Source organism: Bombina bombina, chromosome 3 (genome assembly GCF_027579735.1).
Source record: "Bombina bombina isolate aBomBom1 chromosome 3, aBomBom1.pri, whole genome shotgun sequence".
NCBI classification, from domain to species: domain Eukaryota; kingdom Metazoa; phylum Chordata; class Amphibia; order Anura; family Bombinatoridae; genus Bombina; species Bombina bombina.
In genome coordinates, this window is record NC_069501.1 from 766,023,694 (window position 1) to 766,045,076 (window position 21,383).

The following is a 21,383-nucleotide window of genomic DNA, read 5'->3' on the forward strand; positions in this document are numbered from 1 at the left end:
AAAAAAACCCCAGTGCATTCTGGCAAATGCACACAAAAAAACCTTGAAAAAGAAAAATAAGGAGACAACCTCACCATCTTAGAGAACAGCAAGCCCCCTGCTTGAACCATAACTATGCCTCTAGAACAACTTGAAAAACCTACATTCACTTCTGCCAGGTTTCTGAAATGGTTCTTGCTCCATCCACCAAGTCTGCTTTACCCTAATAAAACCAACATGCAAATATTGTACAATTACAAACATTCGCAAAATGTGTTACTTAAGTGGCAAGGTTGTAAACATTGCTTTTCCTTATCTCTAGTGGTCTAATGCGACGGATATCATGTACAGGGATAGGCACAGACAAAGGCTGTGGCAGACATTTTCCAAAGTACAGACATTAGTGAAGGACACCAAGGTACATTTGAAATTAAAAACATGATTTTATAGTGCTGGGTGTTATTATACTGATGCAGATGCCACTGATCCTATAACAAGTCCTCCTCTGGCTATACCCATGTGCCAGTGTCACTACTGTATCATTATATAGTGCTGGGTGTTATTATACTGATGCAGATACCACTGACCCTATAACAAGCCCTCCTCTGGCTATACCCATGTGCCAGTGTCACTACTGTGTCATTATATAGTGCTGGGTGTTATTATACTGATGCAGATACCACTGATTCTATAACCAGCCCTCCTCTGGCTATACCCATGAGCCAGTGTCACTACTGTGTCATTATATAGTGCTGGGTGTTATTATACTGATGCAGATACCACTGACCCTATAACCAGCCCTCCTCTGGCTATACCCATGTGCCAGTGTCACTACTGTGTCATTATATAGTGCTGGGTGTTATTATACTGATGCAGATACTACTGACCCTATAACCAGCCCTCCTCTGGCTATACCCATGTGCCAGTGTCACTACTGTGTCATTATATAGTGCTGGGTGTTATTATACTGATGCAGATACTACTGACCCTATAACCAGCCTTTGTCTGGCTATACGCATGTGCCAGTGTCACTACTGTGTCATTATATAGTGCTGGGTGTTATTATACTGATGCAGATACCACTGATCCTATAACAAGCCCTTGTCTGGCTATACCCATGTGCCAGTGTCACTACTGTGTCATTATATAGTGCTGGGTGTTATTATACTGATGCAGATACCACTGATCCTATAACCAGCCCTCCTCTGGCTATACGCATGAGCCAGTGTCACTACTGTGTCATTATATGGCACTGGGTGTTATTATACTGATGCAGATATCACTGATCCTATAACCAGCCTTTGTCTGGCTATACGCATGTGCCAGTGTCACTACTGTGTCATTATATAGTGCTGGGTGTTATTATACTGATGCAGATACCACTGATCCTATAACAAGCCCTCCTCTGGCTATACCCATGTGTCAGTGTCACTACTGTGTCATTATATAGTGCTGGGTGTTATTATACTGATGCAGATACCACTGATCCTATAACAAGCCCTTGTCTGGCTATACCCATGTGCCAGTGTCACTACTGTGTCATTATATAGTGCTGGGTGTTATTATACTGATGCAGATACCACTGATCCTATAACCAGCCCTCCTCTGGTTATACCCATGTGCCAGTGTCACTACTGTGTCATTATATAGTGCTGGGTGTTATTATACTGATGCAGATACCACTGATTCTATAACCAGCCCTCCTCTGGCTATACCCATGTGCCAGTGTCACTACTGTGTCATTATATAGTGCTAGGTGTTATACTGATGCAGATACCACTGATCCTATAACAAGCCCTCCTCTGGCTATATGCATGTGCCAGTGTCACTACTGTGTCATTATATAGTGCTGGGTGTTATTATACTTATGCAGATACCACTGATCCTATAACAAGCCCTCCTCTGGCTATACCCATGTGCCAGTGTCACTACTGTGTCATTATATAGTGCTGGGTGTTATTATACTTATGCAGATACCACTGACCCTATAACTAGCCCTCCTCTGGCTATATGCATGTGCCAGTGTCACTACTGTGTCATTATATAGCGCTGGGTGTTATTATACTTATGCAGATACCACTGATCCTATAACCAGCCCTCCTCTGGCTACACCCATGTGCCAGTGTCACTACTGTGTCATTATATGGCACTGGGTGTTATTATACTGATGCAGATATCACTGATCCTATAACCAGCCTTCCTCTGGTTATACCCATGAGCCAGTGTCACTACTGTGTCATTATATAGCGCTGGGTGTTATTATACTGATGCAGATACCACTGATCCTATAACCAGCCCTTCTCTGGCTATACCCATGTGCCAGTGTCACTACTGTGTCTTTGTATAGTGATGGGTGTTATTATACTGATGCAGATACCACTGATCCTATAACGAGCCCTCCTCTGGCTATACCCATGTGCCAGTGTCACTACTGTGTCATTATATAGCGCTATGTGTTATTATACTGTTGCTGGTACCACTGACCCTATAACCAGCCCTCCTCTGGCTATACCGATGAGCCAGTGTCACTACTGTGTCTTTGTATAGTGTTGGGTGTTATTATACTGATGCAGATACCACTGACCCTATAACCAGCCCTCCTCTGGCTATACCGATGAGCCAGTGTCACTACTGTGTCTTTGTATAGTGTTGGGTGTTATTATACTGATGCAGATACCACTGACCCTATAACCAGCCCTCCTCTGGCTATACGCATGTGCCAGTGTCACTACTGTGTCATTATATAGTGCTGGGTGTTATTATACTGATGCAGATACCACTGATCCTATAACCAGCCCTCCTCTGGCTATACCCATGTGCCAGTGTCACTACTGTGTCATTATATATGCTGGTTGTTATTATACTGATGCAGATACCACTGACTCTATAACCAGCCCTCCTCTGGCTATACCCATGTGCCAGTGTCACTACTTTGTTATTATATAGCGCTGGGTGTTATTATACTGATGCAGATACCACTGATCCTATAACCAGCCCTCCTCTGGCTATACCCATGAGCCAGTGTCACTACTGTGTCATTATATAGTGCTGGGTGTTATTATACTGATGTAGATACCACTGATCCTATAACCAGCCCTCCTCTGACTATACCCATGTGCCAGTGTCACTACTGTGTCATTATATAGTGCTGGGTGTTATTATACTGATGCAGATACCACTGATCCTATAACCAGCCCTCCTCTGGCTATACCCATGTGCCAGTGTCACTACTGTGTCATTATATATGCTGGTTGTTATTATACTGATGCAGATACCACTGACCCTATAACTAGCCCTCCTCTGGCTATACCCATGTGTCAGTGTCACTACTGTGTCATTATATAGTGCTGGGTGTTATTATACTGATGTAGATACCACTGATCCTATAACCAGCCCTCCTCTGGCTATACCCATGAGCCAGTGTCACTACTGTGTCATATAGTGCTAGGTGTTATTATACTGATGCAGATACCACTGATCCTATAACCAGCCCTCCTCTGGCTATACCCATGTGTCAGTGTCACTACTGTGTCATTATATAGTGCTGGGTGTTATTATACTGATGTAGATACCACTGATCCTATAACCAGCCCTCCTCTGGCTATACGCATGAGCCAGTGTCACTACTGTGTCATTATATAGTGCTGGGTGTTATTATACTGATGCAGATACCACTGATCCTATAACCAGCCCTCCTCTGGCTATACCCATGTGCCAGTGTCACTACTGTGTCATATAGTGCTAGGTGTTATTATACTGATGCAAATACCACTGATCCTATAACCAGCCCTCCTCTGGCTATACCCATGTGTCAGTGTCACTACTGTGTCATTATATAGCGCTGGATGTTATTATACTGATGTAGATACCACTGACCCTATAACCAGCTCTTGTCTGGCTATACCCATGTGCCAGTGTCACTGCTGTGTCTTTGTATAGAGCTGGGTGTTATTATACAGATGCAGATACACATCCAGTATTTCACTCAGGCTTTATTTATTCCATAACTTATCACCCAATATCGCTAGCAGTCTCTTGACAAGCCACTAACTTCATTCACACTACATATTTTTTTTATTCCTATTATTTAATCAGAAAGAAAAGATATGCTAAGGTTGTGGCGGACACTGCAAGGGCTAGTCACGGACACCAGTGTCCATGTACGGTCACCTTGCCTATCCCTGATCATGTATTAGGACACAACTATATTTGTTTACCATTAACTATTAATTACAATGTTGAATTACAAACATTATAGATATTTAATGATGACTTACCTGCTTATTCATAAGTATATATATTAATGGATTGAATACAGTACTGCTTTTGGCCAAAATTGAGGGAATGACACTGGCAACTGGTGTAACAGTCCCTGGCCTTCCAAACGTAGCCATCAAGGCAACCACTCCATATGGCATCCAACAAATAAGATAGCAGATAACAGTAGTAATCACCATGAAGAGGACATGATACTCTCTTTTACGAACAGCTGTTTTTCTGATCTTTCCAACCTACGAGAAGATATTGCAATAATAGGTTACGCTGTCTGTGTCATGGATGAGAAATGCAACATAGTAATCTTCATTTTATGGATTGTTTGTTACATATCATTCCTAATATTGTATTTCAGTTAAATGTAGTATAAGTCACACTTGTAAGGTTTAGCTTGTTCACAGATAAAGTGGGTTTCGTGTACAGAATGCTTTCCAGCCATTTATTGTTCTTGTACAGAATCACATTTGCATAAACAATTTTAATCGTAATTTTTTTAGACTGTTTAGAAAATGTATATAAATTGCATTTTACAGTAACAGCTTATTTGCCACTATAAGGAAAGTAGTGCAACTTTACACAAACTGAAAAAATGGATCTCATTTTAAAGGGCAATATTAGGCATTTATGTTATACAAAAAATTGTTAAGCTATGTAAACATTTTGTGAGATGAACTACAAAGCACTGTGCTATGCAATTGAATTATGAGATCAATGGATTTACTAAAGTTCGATTGCCTTTTGATGACAGAGTAAACATCAAATAGTGCCTGAGGTTTTAAAATTAATTAAAAACAAAAAGCTAAATTATCCAAATAGTCAACGTAAGATGTTAAAGGTTCCTGCTCTATTCATTTTACTGTTGAGTATTTTTTTTCAGTCCTGCACAAGGGAAACATAAAGGCTAAAATAAAATTCGGAAATACATTGAAAATAAATGGCTCTTCAAATTTATGATGTAATGAATATTGTATTCAAAATGAACATTAAAGGGACACTGAACCCACATTTTTCTTTCATGATTCAGATAAAGCATGACATTTTAATCATCTTTCTAATTTAATCTGATTATCAATTTTTCTTCGTTCTCTTGCAATCTTTATTTTAAAAGCAGGAATGTAAATCTTAGCAGCCAGCCCATTTTAGGTTCAGCACCATGGATAGTGCTTGCTTATTGGAGGCTTACATTTACCCACCAATAAGCAAGCATATCCCAGGTTCTCAACAAAAATGGGCCGTCTCCTATGCATCACATTCCTGCTTTTTAAGTAAAGATAACAATAGAACAAAGAAAATTTGATAATAGGAGTGAAATAGAAAGTTGCTTAAAATTGCATGCTCTATCTGAATCATGAATGAAAAAAATTGGGTTTAGTGTCCCTTTAATGTTTTTTTGAAATACTAGTCTAGATTCTAATCTGTTTGCTAGGTGAAAATTTAAAGGGACAGTAAAGACATAATTAGACATTCATGATCTAGACAGAGCATACAATTTTAAACAGTTTTCCAATTTACTTCTATTTTTTTATTTGTTTCCTTCTCTTATAATCCTTTGCTGAAAGGTTTATCTATGAACGCTCAGGAGTAGCAAAGAACCTAGGTTCTAGCTGCTGATTAGTGGCTGCATATATATATATAGCGATTGTTATTGGCTCATACATGTGTTCAGTTAGAAACCAGAAGTGCATTGTTGCTCCTTCAACAAATGATACCAAGAGAATGAAGGACATTTGATAATAGAAGTAAACTGGAAAGTTGTTTAAATTGTATGTTCTACCTAAATCATGAAAGAAACATGTTGGGTTTGATGTCCCTTTAAAACTTAGCTTGGCCTTTTTCTAGCTTTCTCATTCCATATAATTTAAAATCAATGCATCGATTTAAAGTAATTAAGTCATCAATCCATAAGGTCATTTCACTGACAGACTGAGGATTCGGATAAACAAATTCCTTTTAATGTGAAACATCTTGCCAGGTTTTTATGGGAATCCTTCCCTATTTACATATCTTGTAAATGTCACAAATGATAACAACAAAGCTAAAGTGTTTCAGTATAAACATTTCCAGCTTTTGCCTTTTTTAAATGAACACCGATGCTAATGTTTGTTTCTTCAGACTCAGAAATTCACTGCTGTCAAAGGAACACTAGACTGTATTTTTTCTCCTTTCTGTGTTCCTAGTATCTTGTTACACCAGCTGCAGAGTATTTAATGTACAGTATTAGACATTTCTACTTTAAGTTTATTCTTGCAAAGAGAAATATGATGGGAAGCTATATTCTTCCTGCAGGTTCAGCCTATTTGAAAGGGCATGATCTGGAGAACAATACAAATACAAACATGAACCTACAGGAATAGTTTCCCATTAGGATGCACACAACCCATAACAATGCAGGTCTCTAAGATAATAAAACAAACAAAAATCCTGGCTCAGGATAGAGATAAACATTTTGTTGCTTAGTTACCACACATTATTATTATTGCAAAAATTGGTTGATATCCCCAAGTATGGTCTCGCTTCCATTGAGTCAGTACAAATGCTGCCATAAGCTACTGAAGCGGGCTGCAGCTAAAAGTAGTTTTCGGCTTAGTTTTAGTACCAGGTTTTCGTTTAACTATTTTGCACAGTGCATGCGGCCGCTCTTTTTCGTGTAGGTGTAAGTTAACAGTGTCTTGATGATACTATCCGACATCGGATTTCTGGAAAATCGCGCCATATCAAGTCTGTTGCTATGGTAATGTGACCTTACACTATAAAATGTACGTTTAGCGTCTGCGCTCCTTATCTGTGATCGCTTCTAGAGAGAAACAAAAACGATACATTTAATTCATTAAAAATGTTTTATTTCATAAAAAACATTTTTTTTATTATATTTTACAATGTATTGATATATGTAATATTTAGTGCTGCCCTATGCATACGTCTAGTTGGAATTTTGGAGATGTGTGCTTGACTTTATTTGTATATGTAAATACATAGTGATATTTACATAAGAACATAACTGCAACTATTGATATACATGGGCCAGTGCTAAATATTACATATAATAATCTATTTCTAAAGTGAAACACTTGCATTGTTTGCAAACATAAATATTTCAAGACAGCCTCCGACAGTGTTTTAACTATTTGGGCTTTCAGTGGAAACCTGGTGTAATAGAGCTTTACGGCTTCTAATATTTTCTATGGAATGCGTTATAACTTCCGGTAGCTGGTAATTTTTTATAATGCGCCGTCGTAAGCTGCTGATAAGTGTAATTGTGTCCGACAGCTTATTTTTAGTTTTGTGACATCGCGTAAACCCAATTGCGTCTTAGTGGAAACGAGCCCTATGTAGGGGCACTTTAAAAAGCCAGTTAAAGGGACAGTTTATTCAAAAAAATTCTCCCCTTTAATTTGTTCCCAATGATCCACTTTACCTGCTGGAGTGTATTAAATTGTTTACAAGTATTTCCTTTACCCTTATATTGGCATTTGAAATAGTTTATTTAGCCTGTGGTATCCCCACCTATCCTGAAAGTTTTTGGCCTCGAGTCGAGGCCAAGCTGTGTTAACACAGCCAGTAGAAGAAATTACACTCCCAGGGGCTTATAGAAGAGAAAAGGCAATAAAATTTTAATTTTCCATTGTTCTCTCCAAGTATTGGTGATTGGTTTATGGACAGTTATAAGATAAAGAAGCAGGTATATGTACACAATGTGATAAAGTAATGAGATCTGATTATACCTACAAGCTAAACCCATTTTATTAGCTTGTGGCTTCAAAACACAACATTGGCTAATTCATATACACAAATAAGCCTTAAAAAGCAAATCTCATGCATTTTATACGCTGCATCTGATAAAAAAGTTATTGGAAACACATTAAGGGAGAAACAATTTTATAGTGTACTGTCCCTTTAACTCCAGAACTGTTCCTTACATGATGAATAAGTTGTGAATATTGGTTGAGGAGGGCTGTGCCAATGTGTCAGAGTGAGAGAGGTTAAATTAGTGAGAGGTGCTTGGTCTTTGAGAGTCTGTGAGTGGATCTGTCGGTGGCAGTAGCTGTGTCAATGATACAGAAAGCAAATAGAGATATTTATCTTCATATTGAGGCCATGTCAGTGACAAGGAGAGTGTGAGAAGTCTGATTAGAGACAAGACCAGTATGAGAGAGTAAAAGGGTCACTGCTTAATCTATAACATCCTGACTGTTTTAATTTTTTGGTTATTAGCAGGATCCACTCTTGTCTTTAATTATTCATTACTGGTTATAAATGGGGTCCTGAGAAGCTGACTACTTCATGCTCACTAAGTTCTAATTCGCTGCAGGAAATTTGCATTTTTTTACTCCACCCTGTCTATTTGCTGTAAAAATCAACTTATAACCAATCTGTGATGTGCTGAATGTTCACATTTTTTAATGCTTTAAATGTAAAAGTACATTAAACTCATAAAGCAAATTCTGAGGAACACCTCTGTTTAAAACCTGCATACTCAAATAGGTTTATTAAATCTTTTTTAGGTTACACAGACCCAGACATCAATGGTGTTCAGTTATTATTTTTTTTAACATCATTCAAATTGACAGTATCATAATGCAAAACCAAAAAGTGACGTAAAATATAAATATATAGCAATGTATTTCAATCTATAGCAATGTAAATCTTTTAATACAAGATAGTTTGCTGCTTTGCCACTAATACAAATATAATACTGACATGCTCATGTATTATTTAACAAAGTAGTAATTTTAAGGCATTTTTTTTTCAAATGTATTTAAATTTAATTATGCTTACATTTTCACATCAAATGTCTAATATAGCAGCTTTTATTAAGAGTTTTCATTAAAGTAGTGGCATGTTAATTTGACACTAAGAGCCAGACTACGAGTGGAGTGCTAACAGTTACGCGCAAACGAAATGGAGTTTATCGTAAGTGTTTGTGCACGTTGAAGTTAACACTCATCGGGATAGTGCGGCCTCAGAGCTCTGGTTAACTGTTTTGCAAAACAAAAAAGTGTCACAAAACATCAAAAATACATTACAAAGTACAGTTACATTCATAATAAAACTATCTACTAAAAATTATTAAAAAATATTGCACAAAAAAGTTTTAAGGGCTCAAAGATATGAGGTCTCAGGTGTTAGAAAGCAAAAAGGCTGCAAAGGACTTTTACATAGAGATAAATACATGTATATGTCTAAAGAAGTATATGTATGTGCGTATAGGTGTTTATATGTGTGTACATACTGTATGTATGTATCTATGTATTAATATGTGTATTTATGTATTTACAGACATATATATATATATATATATATATACACATGTGAATTGGAGTCATTTACAGTCAAGTAGATGAAAACATGTAAAACATATTTATGCAATATTCAAGTTTAATAAAGTGTTATACTGTGTATTTACTATAAATATTTGATAATCCAATGTTCTACACATAGCAGAATATGTTCTATGTATTTTTAACCCCTTAATGACCACAGCACTTTTCCATTTTCTGTCCGTTTGGGACCAAGGCTATTTTTACATTTTTGTGATGTTTGTGTTTAGCTGTAATTTCCCTCTTACTTATTTACTGAACACACACATATTGTATACAGTTTTTCTCGCCATTAAATGGACTTTCTAAAGATACCATTATTTTCATCATATCTTATAATTTACTATAAAAAAAAATATAAAATATGAGGAAAAAATGGAAAAAAACACTATTTCTAACTTTGACCCCCAAAATCTGTTACACATCTACAACCACTAAAAAACACCCATGCTAAATAGTTTCTAAATTTTGTCCTGAGATAAGAAATACCCAATATTTACATGTTCTTTGCTTTTTTGCAAGTTATAGGGCCATAAATACAAGTAGCACTTTGATATTTCGAAACCACTTTTTTTCAAAATTAGCGATAGTTACGTTGTAGCACTGATATCCCTTGACATATATATATTTTGTTTTAGAAGACATTCCAAGGTATTGATCTAGGCCCATTTTTGTATATTTCAGGCCACCATTTCACCGCCAAGTGCGATCAAATAAAAAAAAATTGTTCACTTTTTCACAAACTTTTTCACAAACTTTAGGTTTCTCACTGAAATTATTTACAAACAACTTGTGCAATTATGGCATAAATGGTTGTAAATTCTTCTCTGGGATCCCCTTTGTTCAGAAATAGCAGAAATATATGGCTTTGGCGTTGCTTTTTGGTAATTAGAAGGCAGCTAAATGCCACTGCACACCACACGTGTATTATGTCCAGCAGTAAAGGGGTTAATTAGGGAGCATGTAGGGAGCTTTTTGGGGTAATTTTAGCTTTAGTGTAGTGGACACCCCAAAGTATTGATCTAGGCCCATTTTGGTATATTTCATGCCACCATTTCACCGCCAAATGCGATCAAATAAAAAAAAATGTTCCCTTTTTCACAAACTTTTTCACAAACTTTAGGTTTCTCACTGAAATTATTTACAAACAGCTTGTGCAATTATGGCACAAATGGTTGTAAATGCTTCTCTGGGATCCCCTTTGTTCAGAAATAGCAGACATATATGGCTTTGGTGTTGCTTTTTGGTAATTAGAAGGCCGCTAAATGCCGCTGCGCATCACACGTGTATTATGGCTAGCAGTGAAGGGGTTAATTAGGTAGCTTGTTGGGAGCTTGCAGGGTTAATTTTAGCTTTAGTGTAGAGATCAGCCTCCCACCTGACACATCAGACCCCCTGATCCCTCCCAAACAGCTCTCTTCCCTCCCCCACCTCACAATTGTCCCCGCCATCTTAAGTACTGGCAGAAAGTCTGCCAGTACTAAAATAAAAGTTATATTTGGGTTTTTGTGCGTGTTTTTTTAGCATATTTACATATGCTTCTTTGTAGGATTCCCCCCTTAGCCCCCAACCTCCCTGATCCCCCCCAAACAGCTCTCTAACCCTCCCCCTCTACCTTAATGGGTGCCATCTTGGGTACTGGCAGGTGTCTGCCAGTACCCAGTTTAGGATAAAACAGTTTATTTTTGTTTGTTTTTTAATTTTCTGTAGTGTAGCTTCCCCCCCCAAAGACCAACCCCCACCCCCTCCAAGTACCCTAAGGTATAATGTAGGGCAAACTCCCACCCCCCTTTCTCCCACTTCTTAACAAAAAAAAATATGTAGTGTAGCGGTTCCCATCCGCTCCTGCCCCGTGCAATAACCGGAAAGCGGCTGGGAGCGATCAGGATTCACCGCTTTCCCAGACCGAAGACGTGCAGGGTACGTCCTCGGTCATTAACTGTATTTTTTTAGAGGATGTACCATGCACGTCATCGGTCATTAAGGGGTTAAATAAATATTCCTATATATATCTGTATATATCTATACTTATATATAATCATCTATATATGTATATAGGTATAGATATTTATTGTACCAAAATACCATCAGAAATATATAGAAATATGTATTTATAAATAAATAGAACATATTCTTTTATGTCAAGAACATTGGAATGTGAAATATTCATATTTTCATGTTGGGTTAGCTCACTTGAGAATATGCAATCGGGTTTGCATGCGAGTAGGGTGTTTTTTCCCAGTTTTTATGCTCCATTGATTTCTATAGACGAATACGTTATCGCGCACGCAAAAGTCTAAGTTCAGCTTTTAACGTGCGCGCAAGCTTAAACTATTTACTTTTAACTTTTTAATATGAGCGTTACCCAACGTGTCCAAAAAGCTTACTTCTAGAACTTGAGAGGGAGAGCTAAATACCGCCCCCTCGTAATCTGGCCTTTAATAGTGTTTAGGGTAGCTCTATTTATAAAACTGTGGAGACAGCTTTGGAGCCCTTGCACTGCAGGCTTACAATTGCAAGTTAAGCCACTCTGAACTCAATTGCTCTTAGGGATTGACAGGCTCTACTCTTCACAAGCAAAGTCCAAAGTTTCAGTTGGTTCCAAAAATCAGTCAGCTCTTCCAAAGGGAAAATCACCATACAGTCACGGTAGTAAAAATGAGAATTTGTTGCTCCAATAGCACAATTTTTCTACTCAAAAGGATATCAAAACAGTTTTTAGCAGAAAATTGTTTTTACATTTTGTACTTTATTAAATTTGTTTTTTTTAATGCCAATCATGCAGTCATTTTTTATATTTGGGCAACTTTTGTTTATATTGAAGATCCCATTATACCAGATCTGTTAAAGCAGACAATACAAGGTAGCTAGCTGAGAAGCTACTAATACACCCAGACTGCGTGATTTGCACTGCTCTAGTGCGCAGCCTTTAGGAGGATATCCTTTTAGAGTTTATGCTGTGTTATTGATGATGTCCTTTTGAATAGAGATATTGTGCCATTGGAGCGCCTTCTTATTTTTATAAAAGTGACTGTAAGGTTCTGCTCTTATGTGATTGGATAGCACTGCACAAATGCTGGGGAACAGGTTGCCATTCTGGAAACATAGTCCTCCCACTATTTGATAAAACAGTTTATAGGCTTCATGTGTTAAGCAGCATAGGCTGCTCCAAAGCCCTTGGGGGCAGGTTCACACATGCGAACCTGCTTCCTGCAAATTAAGAAGCAGCAGTCATTAGACCTCTGAGGTGGCAAAGAGAAATCACCCCAAACTCACTTGCTCTGGGTGATTTACAGATCCTTCTATCACGCGATTGGTCACATGAGAGAAGTGGCGAGCATTACTGCCGGATAACACATGGGGCCCTTAGTTCTAATATAAATGTTGCATTGTACCAAATGTATTTAATTTTAGTAACAAATTTGGCACAGTGCAACCCCATTATTAGAACCAAAACCATTCAGCACAGTGTGAGCTTACTTTAAAGTATCACGATTGTAACATCTAAAAAAAAGTACAATGTTAAAAAAGACATTTTCTTTTAAAAACATGTTTAATACAGTGCGATGTTGTTTTAAAAAAATGCACTATAGTAAAATAAAAAGTCTGCCTAGTGTCTTCAATGGGATATTAAATGGCTTGTGCAGTTGCGAAAAATTTGATTAGTCTGAATCTTTTGGAGTAAATATTTTCCCTGAATATTCATTGGCTGCACTATTCAGTACTCGTTTTGTTTTAAACAAAATTAATACTGAATATTCATAAAACCTTTTTTATTAAATTTTGTTAAACAAATGTAAATGTTCCTAAGCTACAGGTGAAAAAGTTCACCATCTGCAACGCTAAGTCCCCCATTGTCACGGCTGTGCCCAGGCTCAAACCTGAGATGTCTGCTGCTGATTTTCTAAGCCTGTTACTCTGTCTCTGCACCACTGGAGGGCAATGGATCAGGCCTATAGTTTGTTTGTTCTGCTACCTGCACTGGCTAGCTCTTTGGCTCCACCTGCCTGCCAGCTACAGGTAGTTTTCTAATCATCACTGCTATATAAGGCAGACTCTCAGACCACTCCCTGCCCTGAGATTGTAGTTTACCAGCTTTGCTTATGCCTCTGTCCTAAACCGGAATTTCTGTTGTTCAGCTGTGTTTCTGGTTCCTGAATATGGCTTGTCTCCTGACCTCTCTTTTTAATCTCCCCAGTGTACTAAGAAGGGCTGGATTTTTTATCTGGTACTCTTCACTTGGCTTCGTTTCTGAGCGCTCTTCCGGATACTCCAGGGTTTGATGAATGATCGGACTGCTTTCTGGTAACTGACCTCGGCTAGACTTCTGACTACTCTCTTGATACCTGCCTGTCTTAGCTACTTGTTGTCCTTTGTCACCATCCTGTAGCTCTGGTATTCTGCTCCTGTAACCAAGTCCTGCAGAGGGAACCTGCCAAGCATAGTATCCTGCTTTAGCACCAAGTCCTGCAGAGGGTGCTTTCCAAGCACCGGTATCCTGTTTTAGCACCAAATCCTACAGAGGGCATCTGCAAGTATCAGTAAACCAGCTACTATGCCCAAGCTTTGCAGAGGGTATCTGTCAAGTACCAGCATCCAATTTCTGTATCCAAGCCATGCAGTGGACGTCTGCCCATCTTCTGTATCCTGTTAACATCTCGGCCTCAAGTGGGCACTCCAGTCCTTGGCTCCATAAAGCTGACACTTCTCTTTCTGGTTCTACAGGGAGTGCAGAATTATTAGGCAAGTTGTATTTTTGAGGATTAATTTTATTATTGAACATCAACCATGTTCTCAATGAACCCAAAAAACTCATTAATATCAAAGCTGAATATTTTTGGAAGTAGTTTTTAGTTTGTTTTTAGTTTTAGCTATTTTAGGGGGATATCTGTGTGTGCAGGTGACTATTACTGTGCATAATTATTAGGCAACTTAACAAAAACAAATATATACCCATTTCAATTATTTATTTTTACCAGTGAAACCAATATAACATCTCAACATTCACAAATATATATTTCTGACATTCAAAAACAAAACAAAAACAAATCAGTGACCAATATAGCCACCTTTCTTTGCAAGGACACTCAAAAGCCTGCCATCCATGGATTCTGTCAGTGTTTTGATCTGTTCACCATCAACATTGCGTGCAGAAGCAACCACAGCCTCCCAGACACTGTTCAGAGAGGTGTACTGTTTTCCCTCCTTGTAAATCTCACATTTGATGATGGACCACAGGTTCTCAATGGGGTTCAGATCAGGTGAACAAGGAGGCCATGTCATTAGATTTTCTTCTTTTATACCCTTTCTTGCCAGCCACGCTGTGGAGTACTTGGACGCGTGTGATGGAGCATTGTCCTGCATGAAAATCATGTTTTTCTTGAAGAATGCAGACTTCTTCCTGTACCACTGCTTGAAGAAGGTGTCTTCCAGAAACTGGCAGTAGGACTGGGAGTTGAGCTTGACTCCATCCTCAACCCGAAAAGGCCCCTCAAGCTCATCTTTGATGATACCAGCCCAAACCAGTACTCCACCTCCACCTTGCTGGCGTCTGAGTCGGACTGGAGCTCTCTGCCCTTTACCAATCCAGCCACGGGCCCATCCATTTGGCCCATCAAGACTCACTCTCATTTCATCAGTCCATAAAACCTTAGAAAAATCAGTCTTGAGATATTTCTTGGCCCAGTCTTGACGTTTCAGCTTGTGTGTCTTGTTCAGTGGTGGTCGTCTTTCAGCCTTTCTTACCTTGGCCATGTCTCTGAGTATTGCACACCTTGTGCTTTTGGGCACTCCAGTGATGTTGCAGCTCTGAAATATGGCCAAATTGGTGGCAAGTGGCATCTTGGCAGCTGCACGCTTGACTTTTCTCAGTTCATGGGCAGTTATTTTGCGCCTTGGTTTTTCCACACGCTTCTTGCGACCCTGTTGACTATTTTGAATGAAACGATTGATTGTTCGATGATCACGCTTCAGAAGCTTTGCAATTTTAAGAGTGCTGCATCCCTCTGCAAGATATCTCACTATTTTTGACTTTTCTGAGCCTGTCAAGTCCTTCTTTTGACCCATTTTGCCAAAGGAAAGGAAGTTGCCTAATAATTATGCACACCTGATATAGGGTGTTGATGTCATTAGACCACACCCCTTCTCATTACAGAGATGCACATCACCTAATATGCTTAATTGGTAGTAGGCTTTCAAGCCTATACAGCTTGGAGTAAGACAACATGCATAAAGAGGATGATGTGGTCAAAATACTCATTTGCCTAATAATTCTGCACTCCCTGTAGATGGGGTACTTCTGATTTCCTGTGTGGACATTCCTGCTGTCCAATCCTGCTTCCAATATCTGAGTCTCCAGTTCCTGTATAATGAAACTTGCTTTGTCTACCTGTTTATTCAATCATGCATAAAAGAGTTATTTCCAATATGGAGTATATTCCTCTGGCCACTTTTAGAGCACAAGACCGCCTTAAATCTAACACCACCTCACATAAGCTCCAAACCCCTGAACCCTCTCTCTTGAGAATGACACCTATTAGTGCGGCCGGGGCTCTGTGAAGAAGAGGACCAGGTTAGCTTGGCTGTCCAGCTTGGTAAAGGTAGGTATTTAACCATTTAAAGGAAACTAATCAATACTGACAAATGTATTTTTTTGTTTTCTTTAAATTCCTTTAAATTATGTGGTGCATTCATTCAGATATTCATTTTGTTACAAATGCAAATTTATTAATGAAACATGGATATTCGTTCCATTTTCACAAAATGAATATCCGTGTCTAATTAATAAATTAAATTGGTAACAAAATAAATGCACGTCTAGATATAAATATCCCAAATACAAAATATATCCATTAGAAAAGCTTACCAAATAATCTATCTACAAAATTAACCATAGATTTTAATGGTGTTTTTCTTTTTGAAAATCATTAGATATGTTTCTTCTAAAGGATTGTGATCAACCCCAAACTTGAAACACATAGGGCTAGATTACAAGTGGCCTGCTAATGATAGTGTGAGTGCGATAACAATTTTCACTTGTCCATGCTACCATTAGAGTGACACTTTGATATCAAAAGTCCATGGTAAAGCTTGTTAAACAGAAAATGATTAGCGTGCCCGACTTCAATTGAGTGCAGCCTATACTTTCAATGGATATTGTGACCCCTCTAACTTGCGCTAGTATTACAAGTTGAAAGTTATTGTTTGCGCTTGAGCAAAAGCAAGACTTGTGACCTGAAGTAAACTATAAGGGTTTAAAAAAAGTTGCACAAAACAAATGTAAAACACATTACAATAAAATATTACACTCATAGATATAATTTTTAATAAAAATATACCCTTTAAATATTAATATAAATGAGTTAATAGGGATATGGTATGTGGCAAAAATGTTTGACTGGAAAGGGCTCCAATGTATATAGATATATCTAAATATGTGTATATATACCTATATTTGTATATTCTGTAAGTGTATAAATGTGTATTTATGTGTTTCTATGTTTAAATATGTATGTGCACATATACATACATATATACACATATAAACACATAAATACACATGTATATTGTCAGGTTAGGCTAAGTCCAGAATCAGACCCAAATGCTAGAATTAATTTAAATAACACACTAGCACACTGAGTATAAACCAGGACCTGACCCCACGACTGCTTCTGAGGAAATATAGTACACCATTAATAGTAAGTGAAGGTTTACTCACAGGTTTCAAGGTTTGGGTACAAGGAAACTTGAAAGCAGACAAAGTGGAGTCAGGAAGAAGCGTAGTCAGACAGGCAGTAATTGGCAACTTGAGTTCATTCAGTAAAAGGGTAAACCAGTAGCGTAGTTTTGGCAAGCAAAGTTAGGCAACGTGGTTTCAGGCAGGTAAGGGTTAACCAGTAGCTTAGTCAGGCAAGCAAAGTTTGGCAACGTGATATCAGGCAGGTAAGTGTTATCCAGAAGCGTAGTCAGGCAAGCAAAGTTTGGCAACGTGATATCAGGCAGGTAAGGATTATCCAGAAGCGTAGTCAGGCAAGCAAAGTTTAGGCAACGTGATATCAGGCAGGTAAGGAATAACCAGTAGCGTAGTCAGGCAAGCAAAGTTTGGCAACGTGATATCAGGCAGGTAAGTAATTAAACTTGAATGCAGGCTTGAAAGGGATAAGGCAGAGACGTTGTCAGACAGGCAAAGTTCGTTAACAGGTAATTCAGAAAATCCAGCAAAGTATTACTCACGAGCAGCCACAGAAAGGTAAAACAAACGGGCACCAGAGGATAGAGACGCCTGAATAAGAACCCGGCGTGACGTCAGCAGAGTGGGAGGGCTACAGTGAGTGTGTTAGCTGGCTTCAGAGAGCATAAGACGTTGCTAGGCAATGCAGCGGAACCGCGCAGCAGACAGAAGCGGCACTGCTGAGCAGAGTGGAGCGTGACATATACACACAAACACCAGTCAAATACCTTGAAAAATGCAATATAATTTTTATTGTGTTTTAGGGGCCTAGTTATCAAGCTGTCAAACTCAAATACGCTGGAATTCTGCAGCGTATTTGTGGCGAGGCTGGAATCAGCCAATCAGATTGAGCTCGCCTTCTATTGGCTGATCGGAACAGCCAATAGAATGCAAGCTCAATCTGATTGGCTGATTGGATCAGCCAATCAGATTGAACTTGAATCTGATTGGCTGATTCAATCAGCCAATCAGATTTTTCCTACCTTAATTCCGATTGGCTGATAGAATCCTATCAGCCAATCGGAATTGAAGGGACGCCACCTTGGATGACGTCCCTTAAAGGAGCCTTCATTCGTCGGTAGTCCGTCGGTAAAGAAGGATGTTCCGCGTCGCCGGGATGAAGATTGAAGACCCCGCTTGGAAGATGACATCGCCCGGATAGAAGGCTTCTTCAGCGCCGCTTGGAAGATGACATCGCCCGGATGGAAGACTTCTTCAGCACCGCTTGGAGGATCACTTCATCGGATGGAAGATTTCTTTAGCGCCACTTGGAGGATAACTTCTGCCGCTCCGGGTCTCCTCTTCGGTTCCATCGCTGCTCGGCTGAGTGAAGACGACTCAAAGTAGGATGATCTTTAGGGGATTAGTGTTAGGTTATTTTAAGGGGGGTTTGGGTTAGATTAGGGGTATGTGGGTGGTGGGTTTTAATGTTGGGGGGTTTGTATTTTTCTTTTACAGGCAAAAGAGCTGAATTCTTTGGGGCATGCCCCCACAAAAGGCCCTTTTAAGGGCTGGTAAGGTAAAAGAGCTTTGAACTTTTTTAATTTAGAATAGGGTAGGGCATTTTTTTATTTTGGGGGGGTTTGTTATTTTATTAGGGGGCTTAGATTAGGTGTAAGTAGCTTAAAATTGTTGTAATATTTTTTAAATGTTTGTAACTTATTTTTTTTATTTTTTGTAACTTAGCTTTTTTTATTTTTTGTACTTTAGTTAGTTTATGTAATTGTATTTAATTGTAGTTATTTGTAGTTAATTTATTTAATTAATTTAATGATAGTGTAGTGTTAGGTTTAATTGTAACTTAGGTTAGTTTTTATTTTACAGGTAAATTTCTCTTTATTTTAGCTAGGTAAGCTATTAAATAGTTAATAACTATTTAATAGCTATTGTACCTAGTTAAAATAAATTGAAATTTGCCTGTAAAATAAAAATAAATCCTAAGATAGCTACAATATAATTATTATTTATATTGTAGCTATATTAGGGTTTATTTTAAAGGTAAGTATTTAGTTTTAAATAGGATTAATTTAGTTCATAATAGAAATATTATTTAGATTTATTTAATTAATATTTAAGTTAGGGGGGTGTTATGGTTAGTGTTAGACTTAGGTTTAGGGGTTAATAATTTTATTACAGTGGCGGCGGTGTAGTGGGGGGCAGGATAGGGGTTAATAAATTTATTATAGGTGGCGACGGTGTAGGGGGGGCAGGATAGGGGTTAATAAATTTAATATAGGTTGCGGCGGGGTCAGGGAGCGGCGGTTTAGGGGTTAAACTATTTATTTAGTTGCGGCGAGGTGCGGAAACAGCAGGATAGGGGTTAATAACTTTATTATAGAGGGCGACGGTATAGGGGGGCAGGATAGGGGTTACTAGGTATAATGTAGGTGGCAGCGGTGTCCGGGAGTCTAGGAGCGGCGCATTAAAAAAATTTCTTTTTATTTTTAAATAAATATTTCTCTCTCTCTCTCTCTCTATCAAATTTGTGCAACAAACTGCACCAGGTGTATCAAATGAAGGGTTTAAAGGGACAGTCAAGTCCAAAAAAAACTTTCATGTTTCAAATAGGGAATGTAATTTTAAACAACTTTCCAAATTATCACCAATTTTGCTTTGTTCTCTTGGTATTCTTAGTTGAAAGCTAAACCTAGGAGGTTCATATGCAAATTTCTTAGACCTTGAAGGCCGCTTCTAATCTAAATTCATTTTGATAGTTTTTCACCACTAGAGGGCATTAGTTCACGTGTTTCATATAGATAACATTGAGCTCATGCACATGAATTTACCATGGAGACAGCTCTGATTGGCTAAAATGTAATTCTGTCAAAAGAACTGAAATAAGGGGGCAGTCTGCTGAGGCTTAGATACAAGGTAATTACAGAGGTAAAACGTGTATAATTATAACTGTGTTGGTTATGCAAAACTGGGGAATTGGTAATTAAGGGATTATCTATCTTTTAAAACAAAGATTCTGGTGTTGACTGTCCCTTTAAAGACAAGTGAAATACCTTGATTTGTCGGAGTTGGCGTCTAGTCCCTGCACACCAAACACTCACCTCCTCCAGTCCTCACGGTCTCCTCCGTGGCAGTGGCGGTTTTGTGAGTAAAGTAAATACAAGATAACTCCTAGGATATATTCAAAGAGTCCAACTTGGGCACAACAATGTGTTTACCAAGAAATACCATGCACAGCCTTATTGGTCCAAAATTAAAAGTTCATTGTTTATTTGAAACAGTTTAAAATGGAAAACTCACATAGCAGTAAGCGGTCAGCAAGATGTATACGTCATACATACATACATCTTTCTTGGTAAACACATTGTTGTGCTCAAGTTGGACTCTGAATATATCCTAGGAGTTATCTTTTACTATCTATCTATCTATCTATCTATCTATCTATCTACAGTATATATATATATATATATATATATATACGTATAGATATATTGTATGTGTGCGTGTGGGGTTTGTATATATATATATATATATATATATATATATAGAGAGAGAGAGAGAGAGAGAGAGAGAGTGAGAGAAAGAGAGAGAGAGAGAGAGAGAGAGAGAGAGAGAGAAAGAGAGAGAATTTAAAATAAAAAGATTTTCTTTTCTGTGAAAAACATTGGAATTTAAAGTGTTCATAACTACTTTCAGGTTTAGCACAGTTGGTCTAACACGGTATCGGATTAGCGTGCGTGCAATAATAATAAGTTGGTGTGGTTACAATTTCCAAAGGAATTGAGCTTGCATACTAACTTTTTACTTTCAACTTGTAATACATTAAAATATTTTACTTTGAGCGCAGTTAGTGTGCAATCTCGTAATCTTGTCTATAATATATTATTTTACAGTACAATATGTATATATATAACACAATATATACACCCAAGGGTGTTAAGGGAACGTAGCACTGTTATAGACAAACTCTATACTAATTTTTCAAGACTCATTATCCTCAGGCATAGTACCCCAGGATTGGCGTAAAGCTGATGTGGTGCCACTCTTCAAAAAGGGAAGCAGGGCTGATCCAGGAAGCTATAGACCAGTTAGTCTGACATCAATAGTGGGGAACATATTTGAAGGGA

At 38.2% G+C, this 21,383-nt stretch overlaps 1 protein-coding gene across 1 annotated transcript in view; it reads right to left on the reverse strand.

Annotated features, from left to right (window-relative positions):
• LOC128652509 (pinopsin-like) overlaps window positions 1–21,383 on the reverse strand; it is a 469,816-nt gene that overhangs the window by 11,358 nt on the left and 437,075 nt on the right. Inside the window, exon 5 of the mRNA XM_053705445.1 lies at window positions 4,257–4,490. Within this exon, the coding sequence (XP_053561420.1) occupies window positions 4,257–4,490 (234 nt within the window). The remainder of the gene's footprint in view (window positions 1–4,256; window positions 4,491–21,383) is intronic.